The sequence below is a fragment of the Phoca vitulina genome, unplaced genomic scaffold, assembly GCF_004348235.1.
Source record: "Phoca vitulina isolate PV1807 unplaced genomic scaffold, GSC_HSeal_1.0 scaffold7, whole genome shotgun sequence".
Taxonomy (NCBI): Eukaryota; Metazoa; Chordata; class Mammalia; order Carnivora; family Phocidae; genus Phoca; species Phoca vitulina.
The window spans coordinates 70,601,097-70,620,023 of record NW_022589710.1 but is presented as its reverse complement, the minus strand read 5'-3'; the positions used below and the strand labels follow the sequence as shown (position 1 = coordinate 70,620,023).

General features: G+C 64.5%; 1 protein-coding gene across 1 annotated transcript; it reads right to left on the bottom strand.

Annotated features, from left to right (window-relative positions):
- Positions 1-796: 796 nt before the first annotated feature.
- On the bottom strand, positions 797-18,681 carry ADSS1 (adenylosuccinate synthase 1). Its single transcript, XM_032404670.1, has 13 exons — positions 18,430-18,681; positions 11,036-11,138; positions 8,809-8,871; positions 7,963-8,013; positions 7,562-7,628; positions 6,397-6,504; positions 6,223-6,304; positions 5,162-5,288; positions 4,417-4,571; positions 3,843-3,967; positions 2,939-3,036; positions 1,602-1,751; positions 797-1,517 (listed from the first exon to the last, which is right to left on the bottom strand). Exons 1-13 carry the CDS (start codon positions 18,619-18,621, stop codon positions 1,465-1,467), a joined length of 1,374 nt encoding a protein of 457 aa, XP_032260561.1. The 5' UTR covers positions 18,622-18,681; the 3' UTR covers positions 797-1,464.
- Between the last annotated feature and the right edge of the window lie 246 nt (positions 18,682-18,927).

Sequence of the window (18,927 nt, the reverse complement as noted above, 5' to 3'; positions counted from 1 at the left end):
ATTTAGCAGCCACTACAAGATAAAGGTTTGAAAACAGTTTTTGCAGCTAATTTAAATTGCAGGTTAACCTTACAAAGCCAGGCTTGTAGCTTTTTAGGCAGAATGAAATGATTTCTCTTTCTTTTGAAAAATGCCGGCTCGGTTGACTATCAAAGGCGTGCATCTCTGTTGTGGCAAGATGGGGCCAGACGGCCGTCTCATACAGAGAATTGCGTGTGGGGTCCAGTGTAGTTGAGGGGGCGGCCCCTCTTTCCCGAAGAACCGACCCCTGCTTTGCCGCATCATGGAAGGAAATAATTCTCGGAAAACTCAACAGTTTCTGGTGGTGCTTCTCACTCCTGCCTTCAAGTAGCTGTGCTCCTCACTGACTGGAAGGTCCAGGGAAGCTGGTTGTAGCCCACTTTCCTGGCTTCTTTCAAATCACTCAAGACTCATCTGGGCACTGTTTGGAGCAGTTTGCTAGAGTGCGTGACGTCACAGGAGTTTCAGAATGGAGCCTGCTCACTAAAGATGCTGTCACGTGGTTAGCGGCCCCCTGGTGTAGGCCAGTCAGACTGGAGCCCCGTGTGGTCCCTGGGAAGCAAGCCCCGTGGGCACTCGACCCATTTCCATGAGCCCAGATGCCAGCGTCAGGGTTACAAGGCCGGGATTTAACCCTGACCGACTCTGGGTCTCCCCATCTAATTCCTTCCCTCTCCCGAATGATACCGAAAGGGCGGTTATTTTTCTAAATTTACCCCAGACTCTGAAGAGTTGTTCAAGGAGGCTCCTCAGCTTCCAGTGGAGACCACAGTAAGCTCGAGCAGCTGTGGCCTGTTAAGAAGTGACTTATTCAATCCAGTGACCTCCAGAGGGATGAGGGCAGGTGCATGCAGCTGACGTGAAGAGGGGCTGCTGGGGGGCTGCCTCCGCCCCGTGCAGGGGGGCTTAGAGCTCAAGGGGCCGCTCCTGTAACGATTCCCTTTTGGGAAGCACTGAATGCCTGTGGTCTCGCCTACCTGGGCCCGTTCCAGTGTTCCAGTTTGCCGTCTAAGCAAGCAAACAGTTCGGCTTTGTGATACCGGAAATGTGCGTCACCCAGACTGTTGTCACCGCCAAAGTCAAAACGAAAGGACAGAACCAGACACGGACCGATCACCACCATTCAGTGGCTACTGCATATGTTTATTACTAAACGGCTCCAGCCAGCCATACAACCATGTGACAATCAATGTGCCATAAAAGTTCTCTGTTTTGAGTACTTTGGCTCATTTTCAGTAGCAGGATTTAAAAAAAAAACAAACATACACAACGCTGGCCGTCAGATGTTTGGATCACTGTAGAAATCGGTGGCTGAGCTGAAGGCTTGGAGAGAAATAAAAAAGTACAGAAACTAGTTTTCCTACTTCTGCGTTTCAGGCGGTGACTCTGCGGCTGCCGATGAGGGACGGGGCCGCTGCGCTCCGCGGGCTCAGCGCTCTCCGTCTAAAAGAGCTGGATCATCGAATCTCTTGATTTGCCGACCCCAACCCATTTCACTGGAAGGGAAAAGAGTTGCTCAGCCGTGGGGGTGGGGGGTGGGGCACAGAGGGCGGGATGGTGGCCGGGGCACAGGCACCCACCTGCCACTCCGACGTGATTCTCCACGAACCGGACGTAGTTCTGGGCCTGCGGGGGGAGGTCCTCCCACTTCCTGGCGCCCGTGGTGTCCGCCTTCCACCCAGGCAGCGTTTCGTAGTCAACCTCAACCTTCTGCAGTATCTCCTGGTTCGCTGGGGACACAAAGGGTCGGGGTGGCCCATGTCCCGAAGATTCTGGTGCTCGGGTCTCCCATCCGGGGACCTGCTTGCCGCGGGGCTCAGCCAGGCGGAAGGCACATGGCCCTGGTTGGTTTTCTCGGGGGCGTGGGGGGGGTGAGGGTTCTCTGACATTGGCTGTATCCCTGCCAGACCAGGGGACACGTCCACCCCAGACAAGGATTGCTAAGGGCTCTGCTAGAACCTCCACAGCTGGCTCAGCTGAGGAATTCCATGGACCCCACTTGGAAATTCTTTTTTTTTTTTTTTTTTAAGATTTTATTTATCCATTTATTTATTTAGAGAGTGAGCATGCAAGGGGAGGGGCAGAGGAGAGAGAAAATCTCCAGCAGACTCTGCCCTGAGCACAGAGCCCTACGTGGGGCTTGATCTTACGATCCCAAGATCATGACCCAAGCCGAAATCAAGAGTTGGATGCTTAACTGACGGAGCCACTCAGGTGTCCCCCCTTCTCCCAACTAGGAAATTCTAAGAGTCCTGAAGCATGACGGGATCCTGAAGAATCTCTGTGTCCTGTTCCCAGGGCAAGGACCCTGCTCCAGCCAGGACTCTGTGGCTCCTGGGCACGTGGCTCACAGTAGATGCCAACCAACCCTTATTGATGGAAGGTGCTGGAACAAGCTGTCTACTGAGGGGTCCTCACTGCACGCTCCCCTGGATCCCTGGGGTCACACCATACCCCCGCTGTGTCTTCTCAAAGGTCAGGGGTCAGTGGGGCCAGGGGACACAGGCCAAAGGGAGCAGGGGGTCTACACATGAGCTCAGAAGAGAGTGAGGGCTGCAGAGAAGAAGCCACTGGGCGGGGGGGATGCGGTCAGAACGGGAACTGTGAGATCCAAGAAAACATTCGCCTTTGTACTTTCTAAAAGAAGGGACGCACGGTAGCAGAAACCCCTTAGGTCTTAAATAACTGAAAACCGTGTTTTCTTAGGTAAAACAGTCATCTTTACGTTTGCACAGAGCGGTCCACGCCTGCCCGGGGAGCTTCCAGGATGCCCAGGAGGTGGGCCTTGGCAGGGCCTAAGAGTCCCGCAGAGTCTGGGGTTAGCGGGGGCTGGCTCCCACCTGTCCCCCCAGGCTGCAGACCCGTCCCTTCTCCTCTTCCCATGCAACAGACGGGAGAAGCCATGGCATCCCCGTACCTGGGAAATAGGGGATCCTCTTCCCGTTCAGCTTGTACGAGACGCCAACTTTCACCTCGTCCAGGGCATCCAGGATATCCAGTTTCGTTAAGGCCAGCCTGTCCCCAGACCAGCAGACGAGCGACACTGGAGAAGCTGCCGGCATGCTGGGCCTGCACCCTTGCTTCTGCCCTGCGATTTACAGTCGCCAGGAAACGCAGACGGGGTGGCCCCAGAAGCACGCAGGCGGGCTCGGGAGTGCGGCTTCTGCCTGGCTGAGGTCTCCTCGCCTCGGGTGTCCCCATGGGACCCCGTTTCCGCGGCCCCGGGGCCTAGTGGCCCTGCGACAGCACCGCGTGTAGGGACACCCAGGGACCGCGTCGAGCCACAGTCCTCCCTGGCACAGGCCCTGTTCCTTCCGCGTTCCCTTTCCTTCCTCCCTCACGGGCCCTCGCAGGTGGGTCTCTCCGTGCTTCCTGCGCCCATGGTGGCCAGGCCACCCTGTCCTCTGCTTTGCTGCGGCCTCAGCACCTTGGCGCTCAGAGCGCAGCCTCTTTGGCACCTGGTCCCAGGGTGGGGACAGTGTCTCCCTCCCACTGCCCAGCCCCACACCCCAGCAGACCTAATGGAGTGAGGTCCGACCAAGCCAAGCCAGGCCAGGCCCCGTGGAGAAGAGTCGTGTCCCTGAGGACCACGGTGGAGGCCCTCGGGGCTAGGCTTCCTCTCCCTCTCTAGACGGACAATTTTAACCCCCTACAGGGGCCAGGATGCCCTCTGACCCCCTGCGGCCGCCTCCCCCGCACGTGCTTAGGAGCAGATGGCCGGCCGGCTCTGTGGCCGTCCACTGCCGCGGCCCTGCCGTGCCGGACGGGGGACTCCGTGGCCTGCACCCCCACGTGACGACTGTGCGGGAAGGGCTGCTTACGCGGTAAAGCCGTTGACCATGTGAGCATATCTGAGAATCATCAGGTCCAGCCAGCCGCACCGCCTCTTCCTGCCTGTGGTCACCCCCCACTCGTGGCCACGGCTCTGTAGCAGGTCTCCGATTTCCTGCGTGACAGCAGAGCAGGCCCGCCGCGGCATGGAGGGGGAGCCTGCGCCTGGCTGCTTCGGGGCTCAGCCTTTCTCTCGGCTGCCTCCTGCCCCTCCCCTCCTCCCCCCCTTCCCACGCTGGCCTCACGCACCCCTGCTCAGGACCAGAGCCTTGGGCCCTCGCTGCCAAGGGCACAAGGCCATGTTGAGGAAAGGCGGCCAGCGGCACCCTGAGGGGGTCCCTGAGCCGCGCCACACGGGCTGCTCCGAGGGGCCGTGAGGCACTCCGCCCGTCTGCAGTGCTTTCTGGGGAACCCGGGTCCGCGGGAGCCTGTGTGCTGCAGGGCTGTTGGCGCGTGCTACCTTGCGTGCACCTGTGGACGCCTGTCTCTGCTCTTGCCTTGTGTGTCTCTGCACACGCCACCACTGGGCACCCCGCTGGGGTCCCGCTGGGGCTGGGGACTCACATTGATCTGCTCGGTGGGAAAGGCGCCGATGCCCACGCGTGTGGTGTAGGCCTTCACCACGCCGTAGACCTCGCCTATGTTCTGCGGGGGGATGCCCAGGCCCGTGCACACGCCGCCCACGGTGCAGTTGGATGATGTCACAAAGGGGTAGGTCCCTGCAAGACCGAGCGGGTCAGGGCCCACTGCCACCCCGGCAGGCCACCCCGGCCCCGGGCTCCAGCTCGGCAGAGGGCGGTGCGTGGTTCGGCCTCCTGCATGTCCCCTCTGTGGGATCTCCAGGGCCCGTGGTCCCAGAGACCATCCTGGGGGAGTGACCCACGTGGGCACTGTGCATCGGGCCGCTGTGGCCTGTGTAGGAGTCTGGGGGTGAATAGAGGGAGAAGGCTGCTCCCGACTTGGATGGTGGGTGCCTGCCCTGCCTGTACCACGTGGCTTTGGTGCTGGTGTGGCCGTGGGGTCGGGACAGGACGTATAGAAGGCCCACACGGATGGAAGCACCGGCTCTACCCAGCCTCGCTGGGAGCCCTGGCCGCAGCTCTGGCCTCTCTCCCTTTCTGTCTAGGTCAGCTCTCTCTCTTGTCCCTCCCAGCTGAAGTAGGAAGATGAGGGGCAGCATGATCACTGTCATGGGCAGGGTGGCAGTGTGGCCGCGGAAGGCAGCCCTGCCACATCCGGTCAGCGACCAGCCTGGTCCCCAGCAGGCAGGAAAGGGGGATCATGGGGATCAGCCGGGCTGGGGACCTACCAAAGTCAATATCAAGGAGGGCTGCATTGGCACCTTCCACGAGGATTTTTTTTGGGGTGCCGTGGAGTGCCTCGTACATAAAGTAGACGCCGTCTCGGACCATGGGTCGGATCCGCTCAGCAAAGCCCTGCGGGGGAGGCAGAGGAGGCTGCGGTGGGGCCAGGCCCCTCCTGACAGCCAGACACTTCCAGTGCATTCCTTTCCCGAAAGAGGCCAGGCCTGCAAACCTGTTCCGAGACCTGGAGCGACCCCCAGTCCTGTCTGGGTCTTGTCTGTGAGGCTCACACTAGCCTCCTACAGCCATGGGCTGAATTGTCCGTCCCCCCCCCCGACTCCCTGGTTCATCTGTTGAAGTCCTGACCCCCAGCATCTCAGAACGTGACTGTATTTGGAGACAGGCTTTCAAAGGGGGGATTAAATTGAGGTCGCTATGGTGGGCCCTAATCCAGTGTGACTGACGTCTTCATTGGTCTGGCCCTGTCCTCATTCACAGCTCCCCTAAGAGGGCTGGGAGGAGCCAGGAGCCCAGCCTTGGAAACTTCCAGAAAGGCTCTGTGCTCTCCTCATCCCATCCCTGACACTGCACTGACCCTCTATGAGTCAGCAAGGCCACCTTTACCAGCTACCCCAAATAGAACAGGGACAGCCTCTTTCCCCAGCCTGTCCTGGGAAATGTCCCCTGGCCTGGGGGCCGGGGAAACCTTCCTGCCCTCCCTGGCCTGGGCTTGCACAGGGGGCCTGTGGTCCCCAAGAGGGCCAGCCACCCCACAGCAGTGCCTGGGACAGTGCGCTCCCTGAGTGCTGCCTGGGCGTCTGGCAAGGCTGCGGTGCCCTGGTGGGGCCTGCCCGCCGCGCCCCGCCCCCCACCCCGCTGGGCTCTGCCCCGCCCCCCACCATGCCATGCCACGCCCCCCACCCCGCTGCACCCGGTCGCACCCTCTCCTGCCATGCTCCCCCCACCGCGGCCTGCCCCGGCTGCCCCCCCCCCCGGCCCGCCCCTGACCGCGACCGCCCCCCCCGCCCCCCTTCCCGCCCCCGGCCCGCCAGCGCCCCTGCTCTACCTTGAGCCTTTTGAGTTGCCCCTCGACGTCCACTTCCAGGCTGGGGAACATGGACTGGTGCTGGCGGGCCAGGTTCTTGAATCTAAGGGGGCGACAGTGACTGCGACCCCTCGCCCCGCCTGGGTGTCCGCGCCTCAGCACTAGCCACAGTCCCCCCTCGGGCGGCTCAGGTACCTGGCGGAAAATTCATCAAAGTCCGACAGGAGGTCGCAGACGCGGAGGCCCGTGCGCGCAGCTTTGGAGGAGTAAGCCGGTCCGATCCCCTTCCTGGTGGTGCCGATACTGAAAGACAGGGCGGCGGTGAGCCTGGGGGGCCAGGCCCCGGGGCCTGTGAGGGGCCGGGGCACTCAGGGCTCCGGGGGCTCCGGGCCAGCACCCCCAGGCGCCTGTGTGCACCCCTATTATAAACAAGGGTTGGGCGCCTGGGTGGCTCAGTCGGTTGAGCGTCTGCCTTCGGCTCAGGTCATGATCCCGGGGTCCTGGGATGGAGTCCAGCATCGGGCTCCTTGCTCAGCGGGGAGTCTGCTCCTCCCTCTGACCCTACCCCGTCTTGTGCTCTCTCTCTCTCTCAAATAAATAAAAAATAAAATCTTAAAAAAACAAAAACAAACAAACAAACAGAAAAACAAGGGTTGAGCTGGGAGGGGCGCTGCCCAGCAGTAGCACCTGCAGTCTGGGATGGCTATGAGAGCCCAGCGGCCCCCTCCACTGGCTGGCTGTCAGGCATCCGGGGGCTTGGGCCCCGCCGGCGGTTCTGGGCCAGCTGAAACCCTCCCGTCATTCCATGCCTTGGCTCTGAGACATCCTGTCTGCACTGGGCCCCAGCTTCCCTCTGGCCGGGCACTGAGGATGCTCCTGTCCACGTCTGCCGGCTGCTGCCTCCTGGGGGCTGGGCGCGCTGGCCATGCCCACCCTGTGCCCACTGCCTGCCACTGCCCTAGCCCCAGGCTCGGTGAATGGCCTGCTCAGCATTGCCACCTGGCATACTTGTGTGTGAGTGTGTGTGCAGAGTCTGAGTGTGCACACATGTGTGAGTGCATGCACACATGTGGGTGGCAAGTGAGCATGTCACTTGATGGGGCAGGATGGCCATGGTTTCACCCTGTCCTCGCTTGGAGAACTAGTGCTCGGCACATTTTCATAAATATCTTTGGAGGACAAAGGAATGGCCGTGGGTGCTAGTGGGGCAAGGGTTTGGGTGGCCCATGTATGTGGTCAGGCTGGGCTGGGCTGCCCGTGGTCGTGGTGGCTTCAAGGGGACCCCGTTCCCCTCTTGGCACACCCCAGAGCTCCCAGACTTGAAGGCCAGCGAGACAAAGAAGCCCCTGGATATACTCACTTCTTGCCCTCCTGGGCCTGCCGTTGCACTTCCTGCAGCCCGTCGACCGCCTGGTGAAAATCAAACACTGCGCGGCCAGGTGAGTGTCCCCAAGCAAGAGACAGACACAGGGTTATGGGGCTCCCCTGTGCACGCCCGGGCTGCCCGGGACAGGTGGTCCCGTTTGAAAGGGGACACACTGGACTCTGCCTCTGCCCAGCACAGACTCACACGTGCCGGGAGTCCCTTCGGGCCTCCGTTTTCCCATCTGCAACTGGGGACTGTGATTCCGACCCACTGCCCACTTGGAAGTTCATGGAGCTACATGGGCTCAGCATGCCGGGGAGGAGGGCCACTGTGGGGTAGTGGTTCCCATGGCAGATGGGTGGCACCAGCCATGCACCCAGCCTGGGTGTGCTTACCGAGGTGGGCGCGGTCGGAGATGACGAGCCTCTTCTCCCAGTCCTTCAGACCTGCGGTCACGCGGCAGGCAGTCAGCCGTCACAGGCAAGGTGGCCAAGGCTGGGCAGCTGGCCCAGCCCCCATCCAGGGCAAGAGTCCACAAAGGTCACATGGGGTGTGCCCTCCCCTCATGGCCTCTCTCCCTGCTGAGGGCCCCGGAATCTCACCCCCACCTCTCCCTGCGGGGCCTCTGTCCTGGCGCTTCATGCCCAGGGTCAGTTTCCTGTTGGCTCTTCTCACGCCTGTCCTGAATTCGAGCCCTGAGGCTGAGGCCCGCTTCCTTCTCGGACCCCATCAGGGTCTTGGGGCTGCCACCTCTAGACAACCTCTCCAGGGGGGCAGCTGGCCCAGACACCCTGGCCGGTGGCCTCCATTGCTGCCTGCCCCCAGGAGCCCCCAGGAGCCCCTAGGAACCACATCCTTCCCTGTAGGTGTGGTCGGCCCAGTGGTCCCCAATCTCGGCCAGACATCCAGGTGTCCTGGGGAGCTTCATCAAATTCTAGGTCCCAGGGCCCCTTCCAGACTTCCTGAGTGGGACCCTCCAGATGCCACCTGTCCCCAGTGTCATGAAAGCTCCCCATAAACACTGAGGCCCACAGCCAGACTTTGGGGCCTTGGGCTGCCCTGCTCTCCGCATCCCGAGTGCAGACCCAGCTTTCTGCACAGGCAGAGCGGGCAGGAGGTGGGTGGGGGACTGCTGGGCTGGGGAAACTGACCCTTCCCAAGAACCCACACAGGAGGCCCTGGCCACCATGCTGCTAGGAACTTGCCTGGGCCAGGGTGCGCATGCGGGGACTCGGACCTACCTTTCTTCTCATTCTTTTCTGCTTCTTCGAACAAGCCGGGTAAGTGGACGACCACCCCATTGCCTGCAACACATCACAGGGGACTGAGTCGTGCAGCGGACACGGCGACTTACGTTGAAGGGAATTCTGACACCTGCTACAACATGGGGGGACCTTGAGGACACTATGCCGAGTGACACAGGCAGGTCACCAAAGGACAAATACCCTGTGTGATTCCACTCATAGGAGGTCCCTGGAGGAGTCAGATTCACAGGGACAGGAAGTAGAGGGGGCACCAGGGGCTGGGGAGGGGGCCGGGGTTAGTGTTCAATGGGGACAGAGTTTCAGGTTGGGGAGATGGAAAGTTCTGGAGACGGACAGTGGGGATGGGTGTGCAACAGCGTGAATGTGCTTCATGCCACCGGGCTCTATGCCTAGAAATGGCAAAGATGGAAAATTTCTGTTGTGCATACTCACGACAGTGGAAGAAATGGCCCAAAACCAAACCAAAGCCACGGGGAGTGTGTGCAGAGCCCGCGAGCAGAGGAGAGCTTGCAGAGGCCGCGGGGGCAGGGCTGCCGGCAAATGGCAGAGGGGACTTCTTGGAGTGAGGACGGTGCTCTAGAGCTGAATTGTGTTGAATGTCATGGCACATAAATTATACCGCAGTTAAGCTGGTACAGTCTATGCGAATGGCGTGAAAATGGGAAAGCAGGAGACACGCAGCCCCCGACCCTTCCCGGGCCCCGGGCAGGGCCTCTGGGGAGCTGGGCCCTCCCTATCCATACAACACTGAAGTGCGATCCACATAGTTTCACAGGGGCAGAGGCTGAGGCCCAGAGAAGGAAGGTGACCCGCCCCAGGTCACACAGCATGTTAGTGTGGGGTCCAGGCTGAAGCGAAATGCTAGCCCTTTTCTCTTAGACCCAAGGCGGCTGGGCCAGGCCACCTGCTGTCTGCCCAGGAGGAGCCCCCCCGGCCCCGGTCCCCCCCAGGGCTGCCGGTGGCACAGGCTCGGCCGAGGGAGACAGGACATGGGTCCAGATGGGAGTGGCTCAGACTGTGCAAGCCACACCGAGTACAAAAGGTCACCTAAATGCCAGGGTGTCCTGAAATGACCACGTGGCAGGGGCTCCGGGAATGTCGCAAGCCGAGGGGCAGCTGTGTGAGTTCTGGCACGTTCGCCCCCGGCTGAGCACGCTGCCGGCCGGGCTGGCCGAGCTGACCCCCGCGATGCTCCCCGGGGACCACCCAGCCTGGGCTCCAGCTGCTGGCCCTGACCCACCCCAGCTCCTCAGACGCCGGGCGGAGACCTCTCATCAAGCGGGCCTCCCTGGCCTCGTTTCCTGCCAGGTGGGGCCCAGGGCCCAGCGGACGAGGCTGGGCCTGGAGAAGGCTGCAGCAGAGCCCCACCCCGGGCCCCCACCCCGGGTGAACCGCGGGAGGTCACCGTGCTGTCCTCGCCCACTGCAGCGGCCCCGGTGTGTCCTCCTGCGCAGTCCGACCGCACACGGCCCCTCAGCGACACTTGCCTCCCTTCGCCCAGCCCTGTGCCCTCACTGGGCACACCCGCAGCTGCAGCCCACGCTTCGCAACCAGGGAGGGGGGGGGCAGATAAGTCACGAGGGTGGTCTTGCCAAGTCGTGCAAGGAGCCCGACGAATAGTCCTGCACGCTGCGGGGGGGCGTCAGGCCGCCTGGCTGGGGCGGGGCGGGGCGGCTCTGGGCAGGGAGGCTCAGGCTGAGCCGAGGGCAGGACAGGAGGTCAGGCCTGGAGGCCAGGAGGGAGGGAGGGGCAGAGAGAGAGAGGCAGACACAGAGAGAGAGACGGAGAGAGCAAGAGACCCACAGTCCTAGAGGCCGGCGTCCCCGAAGGGCAGGGAGTGCTGTGGGAAGGGGGAGGCCGGGGAGCCCGCAGGCTGGGCTTCCACCCGTGCAGCGGAGTCTGGCCCCTGCCCGTGCGCGCACACGCACGCGCACACGCACACGCACACGCACCCATCCACACAGCACACTGCGCACGTACTCACGCCCGCACACGTTCACTCCCTCACACGCAAGCAGGCTCGCACACACCGCTCCGCGGGGCTCCCCGCCCTCTCTCCCTCCCGCCCAGGCTGGCGGCTCCCAGGACAGGCTCCCAGACCAGGCCCGTGGGCCAGCCCGGCTCTCCTGCTGGGTCCAGGCCCACCTGCAGGGGGGCCCTGGGCTGGATGACACACGCGGGACCCCCGGCTGCTGGCACTCACCGATGAAGGACACGGCCTTGGTGTTGATGATGCCGCTGGGCAATAGGTGGAAGTCATACTCCCTGCCGTCCACCACCACGGTGTGGCCGGCGTTGTTGCCCCCCTAGGAACAGAAGCCCGCTGAGTACGCAGGAGCCGCGGGGCTTGGACCTGCCCTGGGAGGGCCTGTCCAGCCTCACTGCGGACCAGCTCCAAGCACAGGTGGCTTGGGGCGGTGGTTCTGTCCCCCAGGGTGCACGAGATGCTGTCCACGCTTGGACCTGGGGCCTCTGGTGCTGTGGTTGGTTCTGAGGTGTGCCTGGGGTGCTCCGGGTCGGTGACCCAGCCCATGGATGAGGTGCAGGGCCCTGACCAGCGGACTGGCTTGGAGGGGGCCTGGCCCTGGCCGGCCCCACCCTCCCCACACCTGCACCCGGCCCTGGACCATCTCTCGTGGGCACAGGCCGACGCCTCACGGAGGCTGGCTTGGCAGAGGCCCCGCCTACGAGCCCCCCTGGAGGTCCGTCCTCTGATGCAGGAATGAGGGGGCCACTTCTCCTGGAGGCACAAACCCAGGCCCCCACAACCCAAGCTCCGTGGTGGCGGGGGGGCGGCTAGGCAACGCTGTCATCTGGGGCGGGGGGAGGGACAGGTGTAGTCACTGGCCAGTGGGACCAGCGCCCCTCGCCCCCTGAGCAGGGACCGCTCCCTTTGGGCCTGTGCCTCCCATCTAAGAATAAAGAGGAAAACACGGTTCTGAGTCTAGCCCTGTCCTGGGGGATACCTGGGTGACAGGGTCCTTTCTTTTTGGAACTGCTGCTGATGGTGGGCTGGGGCTGGCTGAGGGGGTTGAGGGGAGCCCAAGGAGAGCCAGCGCCAGGAGGGATGCCCATTCTGCTGTTCCCACGAGCAGAGGGCACTGTGGGCCCCCAGGGTGTGAGGCACCGGACCCTCAGGGCTGCCCCTGGGTGGGGAAGCATGCTGGCCGGTGCCCGGTGCCCTGGGCCCAGCCCAGCCCCTCCTTCCTGCCCTAAGCTCCCGCAGAAACACTGGCTTATCCACAGGGCCTCTCCACGGACAAGGCCCACTCCCTACCACACCCCACTGTCCTCCTGCCTCGAAGAGGGGGGCGCTGGGCGGCTGGCTCTTAGCGGCCTCAGTCTTGCCCACCCCAGGCAGGGCTGAATGACGGTGGCCTCCTCCCCCCTCCTCCTCACCGGGAGCACCTGTTCCTCACAGAGCATCTGGATGAGATTTATGTCTCCCGGCTCCTCCACTCAAACAGCCCAGGCAGGGGGTGGCAGGGCGCCCGGGGACAGCAAGGGGCGGACACCAGAGACACCAGGCCAAGGGCTTTCCCTCCTGGACCTCACATCATGCATTGGTAAATTAAGTAGTGGGGCCCTCCCCTAACGCATCTCCCTGACTTCCACAACACCCCTTCACCCCAGGCTCAGCCCTGCGAGCTCTACCAGCTGCCCAGGATGTTCCTGCCAGAAGCCAGGTCCACAGAGGGCCCCAGACGGCCGAGCACTGAGTGTCTGGGGTGCATGTGGAAGGTCTGTGTGGGGCTGCTCCCACCACCTCCGACACGGCGTGGAGGATGTCTCTGACAGACTCCTGGGGCCACCGCAGTCCAGGTGTGCACCCCACGGCCCTGCTGCACGACCGTGCCATGTCCCTGGGCTTCCCCGTGGCCAGTGGGGGCCGAGATGCCCTGGGACTCCCAGGTCATTGGCTGTGGGAACTGACCGCAGCCTCTGAGGGAATGATGGTGGAAACAGATGGGCTGCCCTGTGGGGAGCAGACGGGAAGGACAAAGGGGGCGCTGGGGGCCTGGGAGCCTAGGGGGCCACCCCACAAGCAAGGGCGGACAGGCAGCACCAGGCCTCGGGGGCTCAGGATGGAGATGGTAGTGGGAGGTGAGCGGGCTGGGCTGCCACGGAGAGGAGGCTTGGGGAAGGGACCCCAGAGGGGCTGCCGGAGGGAAGGGAAAGAGCAGACGCTGATGGGGTGGGGCAGACAGGGTGGAGGGGAGGCAGTGGGCTCAGCCTCAGAGGCAGACCCCCGCCCCCGGCCCTGCTCTCCCAGCGCCCAGTGCCAAGGTCAGCTGGCCCAAGGACACAAACACAGACCAGAAGCACTGTTGAGCACACCCCCACCTCTGTTTGGGGTAAACATGGGCACCAGGAACAGGCACAGGCCATCGCGGGCCAGTGGGCATCAGATGACCCCGGCGAGCTGAAGGGCCCAGGCCTCAGACCACAGTCCACTCGCAGGGGCATGAGCCTGCCCCAGGATGCCTGCTGACCTGCAAGGAGCACCTCCCAGCAGCTCTGCCGAGGTCCAGGGTGACTGTCCCAGAGAGACCCTGGTCTGTCCCCCCACCCGGGTGGCATGCGGGCAGGTGGCGAGGTGGGGGCAGGAACACCCCACTGCCCTCCTTAGGCTTTAGCCCAATTGCCAGCTGCCATCTGCGGGCCCAAGGAGGGCTGGGCCAGGGGGCCATCGGGCTGGGGGGTGCAGCTCCTGCCCCGTTTGGAAAACCACGTGGAGGGAGGAGCTTGTCCAGGGCCCCAGTGAGGGACGGTGCGAATGTCCGGCCCAGCCTGGCCACCTTTGCCTCTTGGGCGGCTCTCAGCCTCCCTGTCCTAGGAGGGCAGGTTCTGGAGGTTCCATGCTCTGTGCCCTGGGAGAGTGAGCGAGGACTGTCCTGGACCTCAGGGCGGCCTGGGGCGTTTTCCAGACCTCAGGTTCGCTGTCTGCCCCACAGCTCCCTGGAGCTGGCCTCCCCCTACCTTTGTGCCCCTGGGGACAGGCCAAGTCAGGCGGGAGCTAGGCACAGAGGCAGGGCTTGGTGTGGCCCCTCGGGGGCTCTGCCTGCCTCCAGGTCCTCCCTCTGCAGTGGAGCCTTCGGTCCGGCCCAGCTCTGGACCCACCACGGACCCTGAAGCCACTCCCACCACTCCTGCCCGAAACTCATGGACGCCCCAGCCAGCTGCCTCCCCGGAGGCAGGGATCTAAGAAACGGGGTTCTCTCACTCCTGGACAGAGGAAGAGGACCACGGCCAAGGCTGGCCCACTCAGGAACCTGGCCAGCTCTGATCCTTCCTGTCCCTGCAGGAGTCCAGCGGGGCCCAGGCCCAGCAGGGAGATACACACATGGCCTGTTGCCGGAGTGTGAGCGGTGGCCGTGGGCCACAGTGCAGACCGCCTCCCCGGTCCCCACCCAGCACCTAGAGAGCGCGGCCTCAGCCACCCTCCTTGGCACCTCGAGGCTTGTGCGGCCCTGAGAGCCAGCTCTGATGCCCCACTGGGGCCCAAAACCTAGGGGACAGAGAGCCTGTGAGAGCCATCTTCCTGCCCCTACCCCCTGTGCCGCCCTCTGCGGAGCCCCTGAATCTCCCACAGCGCGTCTCCTGGGGGCCGTCCCGGGCTGAGGGACCTGCTCCGGCAGCAGCCCAGGGCAGGCAGCTGGGCCCTGTGAAGGCCAGGCCTTCGGTCCCCAAGTGTGGCCTGGCACCCGCTGGCGCAGGCCTCGGGACGATGACGGGTGGGCTCAGCTGGCTCAGAGGGTCTCCATTCGCCGGTCAGGGGCTTCCACCTCCTTGGAGCCAACGGGGTGGGGTCCAGTGGGCTGTGAGTGTGCACTGGGGGCAGCGCAAGGGGCTCAGGGATGCCCCTGGGGCGCCCACCCCCACTCCCCCAGAGCTGCGGCCGTCCCCCTGCCAGGCCCTCTCCACACGCACGCGGCTCCGCGAGGCTCCCTGCATGCCCTGTCTCCCACGCTGGCCAGCATCTGTCCCGCTCCTGCCCTCCTCGTACCAGCCTCATCCCCAGCACCCTGCTGTCGTCCTCCGCTGACCTCTGACCTGCCAGGGCCCCCCCTCCCATTCTCTCTGGACCCCCAAGGACACGGGTCTCCATGCTGTTCTGGACGGCTCCTTTGGCCACAGTGCCCCCTCGGCCCTGGTCCCCGGGGGGCACCAGCCTGGCTGGCTGTCCTGGGATGCAGCACCGCCCCCCTCGTCAGCTTTGAGGGGCCCCAGGCCTGTGAGCTCCAGACTCTCCCCAACATTTCTGATCTTGTTTCTCTGACAGCCCGCCCCCCACCCCGGCAGCCACAGAGCCTGCTGACCGCCCCCGTCTGGCTCACTGGGAGAGGGACCTGCTCGGGACCAGCTCATCTGCCCGCGTCCATCCCCAGCCCTGGTCTGAGTGCCGGGCACGCGGACAAAAGGAGCAGGGAGGTGAGCAGGGGAGGGGGGCAGCTTCTCAGAGGCGGTGGAGAGGTTCCTGGCCAGCCCTGGGTGCTGTGGGGTCCGGCTGAGTCTGGGTCCTGGGCGACACACAGCAAGGGGCCTGCCCTCAGGGTGGAGACACTGGTGACCCACCCCCGCCTGTCGCTGGGGAGACCTGCAGTCCACCCACCTATGCAGGGCTTTACCTCATCTACCGTCTGCCCCATTCACTCGTTCAGAGGGCACTGGGGCAGGAGGGAGAGCTCAGGGGCTCCAGGTGGGCATGCAGGGTCAGCTGCCCAGGGCAGACGCTCCCACGGCCACAAAGGGCTGTGTAAGCTGGGGAGGCCCCTCCTCTCGAGCCGCCGCTGGGTGACCACTGCCATCAGAGGACATGGCCCCGGCTGGACACGGCCCCCGCCCCCCAGACGGGGTGATTGCATGGAGACTGTGGTGGAAACCGAAAGAAACACAGTACCCTTGTACTGAGCACAGTCACGCATGGAGCCCCAGGACCATTCACACTGCAGTTGCAAAGGAGGGAATTCTAAACTCCGACCTTGGCAGTCCTGGGCAGCCCCAGAGCCTTCTGGCCAAAGTAACTTCGGAAACAGAGGAAGGGTGGGCGTGAGCAGCAGGCTACATGGGCCTGGAGCCGACTCTGGGCTGGGGAGAGGGTCGAGGGAAGGATGCTGGCAGACGCAGAAAGACAGAGCCCAGTGGAGGTGTGTGGACTCCGAAGACGGGGTGGGCAGACCTCACAGCCCGAATGCCTGTGCAAAGTCACCGCAGAGAACAGGGTTGCCAGCACCCCTGGAGGCCAGCAGCGGTCCTCAGGGGCACCGTGACATGGCCCAGAGGGAGCCTGCACCGCAATGAACAAAGGGGGGCCTTCCCGGCCAAGCCCCGACCCCAGGGACCCCAGAGCAGCCCCCACACACCCAGAGTGCTGGGGGTGCCATGGGAACGTTAGGGGAGGGTGGGCCGTGCGGAGTCGGTTCAGTGAGAAGGGGAGGCTTCCCCCCCCAACCAGCACAGAAAACAGCAGGAGGGACCCAAGCCCGAGACCCTGTACCGTTGGGAAGGTGGTGGGGGAGTCCTGGGGTGTTGACCACAGGCCCCACATGATTGATGGGAAAGAAACCAGGACAGCTGTGGGGGTGCAGGTGGGCCTGGCCCCAGACCGCTGAGGGCCACAAAGGGCTTCAGAGGGGTGCCGAATGGGAGGAGGGGTGGTGGGGGGTCAGCAGAGGCAGAGTGGAGCCCAGCAGCTGTGGGGCATGCAGCTGCCACTCAGGACGGCCCCGGGCCCGAGTGACAGGCCAGGTGACCCTTCTGGTCACTGGGGCTGGCCGGCTTCAGCCCTTCCAGGCAGCCACCCAGGCGGGACTCCTGCCCACTGCACGTGCCCCGCTGCCCGCTTCCTGGGGCCCCTTGCTCCCATGTGCTGCCCGGCTCCTGGGGTCAGGGCTGGGTTTGGCTCTGGGCACCCGCGGCTGTGACTTTGAGCTTCATGCACACACACTCTAGGTAAGAGGCAGCCTTCCCTAGGGCCAGCGCGGGGCCCTCACTATGCATCCCGACACCCCGTCCTGGCTCGATGGATGTGTGGCACATGTGAGGGCCCACATATGCTGCTGCTTCTCATTCCTCAACTTTTCTGGGCCTCAGTTTCCCTGCTTCACCACTGTCGGGAGGCTGGAGAAGGCGCCTTAGGCTCCCAGGACGGCCCACGATTATCCCCACTGTGAGGTCAGCCGGGGCTCCCGCAGGCGGAGGCACATCTGATCTCAGTCTGAGAAGTCACCTAGGGGCGAAGGTGCCCAGTGGGCCCCCAGGTCAGGTGACGGGGCTCCAGCCTGCTCTGTGCTTGGCCGGTCTGTCCTGCTGACCCAGGTGGCAGAGCAGGGACGCCCCACTCCAGAACCATTCTGTGGCCAGGAGGGCCTGCAAAGCCCGCCCGGGCTCTTCAGAAGGGAGACGGGCCACAGACAGACCTGTGAGGCTCCCTGGAGCCAGCAGGGTACATGGAGAGTGCTGGCACTGTGTGCCCGGCTGCGGGGGGGCAAAGGCCCCCAGCCCATGCAGCAGGGTGCCCGGAGACCGCCTCTGGCACTGGGGGCTGTCCGGCCAGGAGTGGGCTTGCTCGCCTGGCTAAGGGCAGAGGGGGTGGGAGGTCTCTCACGATGCCAGGAAGCTCCTTCCAGGAATCCAGTCTGCATCGGACAGGAGTGGCCCAGATAGCGGCTGGGTGTTCCCTGAGCCAAGTGTTGGGCCCATTTCCTTCCCCGGGGGTGTGCCCCGGCCCTAGCCCTCCGGGCTCGAGCTCGGAAATGAGGCCACAGACCAGACAAGGAACTCAGGGGGTGCCCCTTCCCCATCTGGGGCAGCAGGCATGACTCCAAACCCCAGCACAGCCAAAGCATGCACCCTAAAGCTGTCCCCTCTGTGCCCGGGGCTCTAAGTCGGCCCAGCAGCAGGCGTGGCTCTCAGCCCCGGCACAGGGGCGTGGTTCCGCAGGAGCAGCACCCAGGGCAGCCCACAGCTGGCAGTGGCCACCCTGGGCCCTTGGGGACACAGCCTGTGTCTGGCCTCCCCGGTGGCACCGCCAGCCGCTGGGTCACCCTGGCCAGCCATCCGTGGCCCCTCCCTCTCCCCCCACCCCAGTCTGGCCGGGGACCCTCCTTGTCCCTGGCCTGTCTTCCTTCAGGTCCTGGCCCACTGTCCTGCCCTTGCCTCTGCGTCCTCTTGGCTGGCCCCCCAGGGCCACCCCGTGGCCAGCCCTGTGCCAGACCCCGACAGCCAGGAGCTGGGGGCCCCACCCCACCCCACCCCACCCCCACACCGGAGGGCCCAGTGTCACACCCATGGCGCACCCCACCCCGCCCCCCTGAAGATCGGGTGTCCCCAACTCAGCTAAGGTATTTATAACTCCTCCCTGGCCCCCTGCCTGGAGGGGTGGGGCTGGGTGGGGAAGGCGGTCCCGGGGGAGGGAGCGGGGGAGGGGAGAGTGTGCGTGCAGAGGGGTCCGCGGCCGTGGGGTGGGGGAGGGAGTCCAGGAAGGGGAGCTCTCCAAGAGGCGTGTCCAGCTCAGGGCGCGGGAGAACAGGGAGGTCAGGGCCCCTGGGTGCAAGGGGAGGAGGGGGCTTGCTGGGTGGGTGGGGGGCCCCGCACCTGGCAGCGGCTGATGATGTCGGCGTCCGTGGCCAGCAGGTCCACCACCTTGCCTTTGCCCTCGTCCCCCCACTGCGCGCCCAGCACCACGGTCACCCGGGAGCCCGTGGCCGCCGCCTCCTGCTGCAGCCGTCCCCGCTTGACGCCGCCCGGGCCGGGGGGCCGGTCGTTGGAGGCGCGGGTCCCCGACATGTTGGTCTGGTCACTCCTCTGCTGTGCTGGGCCACGGGACAGCCCTGCCGCCGCCGCCACTAAAAGAAGCCGGCCCAGGGCAGGGGGCGGGCCGGGGGCGGGCCCGGCGGGCGCAGTGGCGCCTCTGGGTGACCTCCGCCGCCGGGTCCCGCCCCCGCCAGCCCAGCCCCCACTGGGGAGCCGAGCTGGGCCTCGGGCACCTAGCTCTGGGGGTGGGGGCACAGGGACAGCCGGTGAGCCGCGCCAGCCAGGTTTCTCCCTTGGGAACCCTAATGGGGGCACCCGTGCTGCCCCACTCCAGGCCCA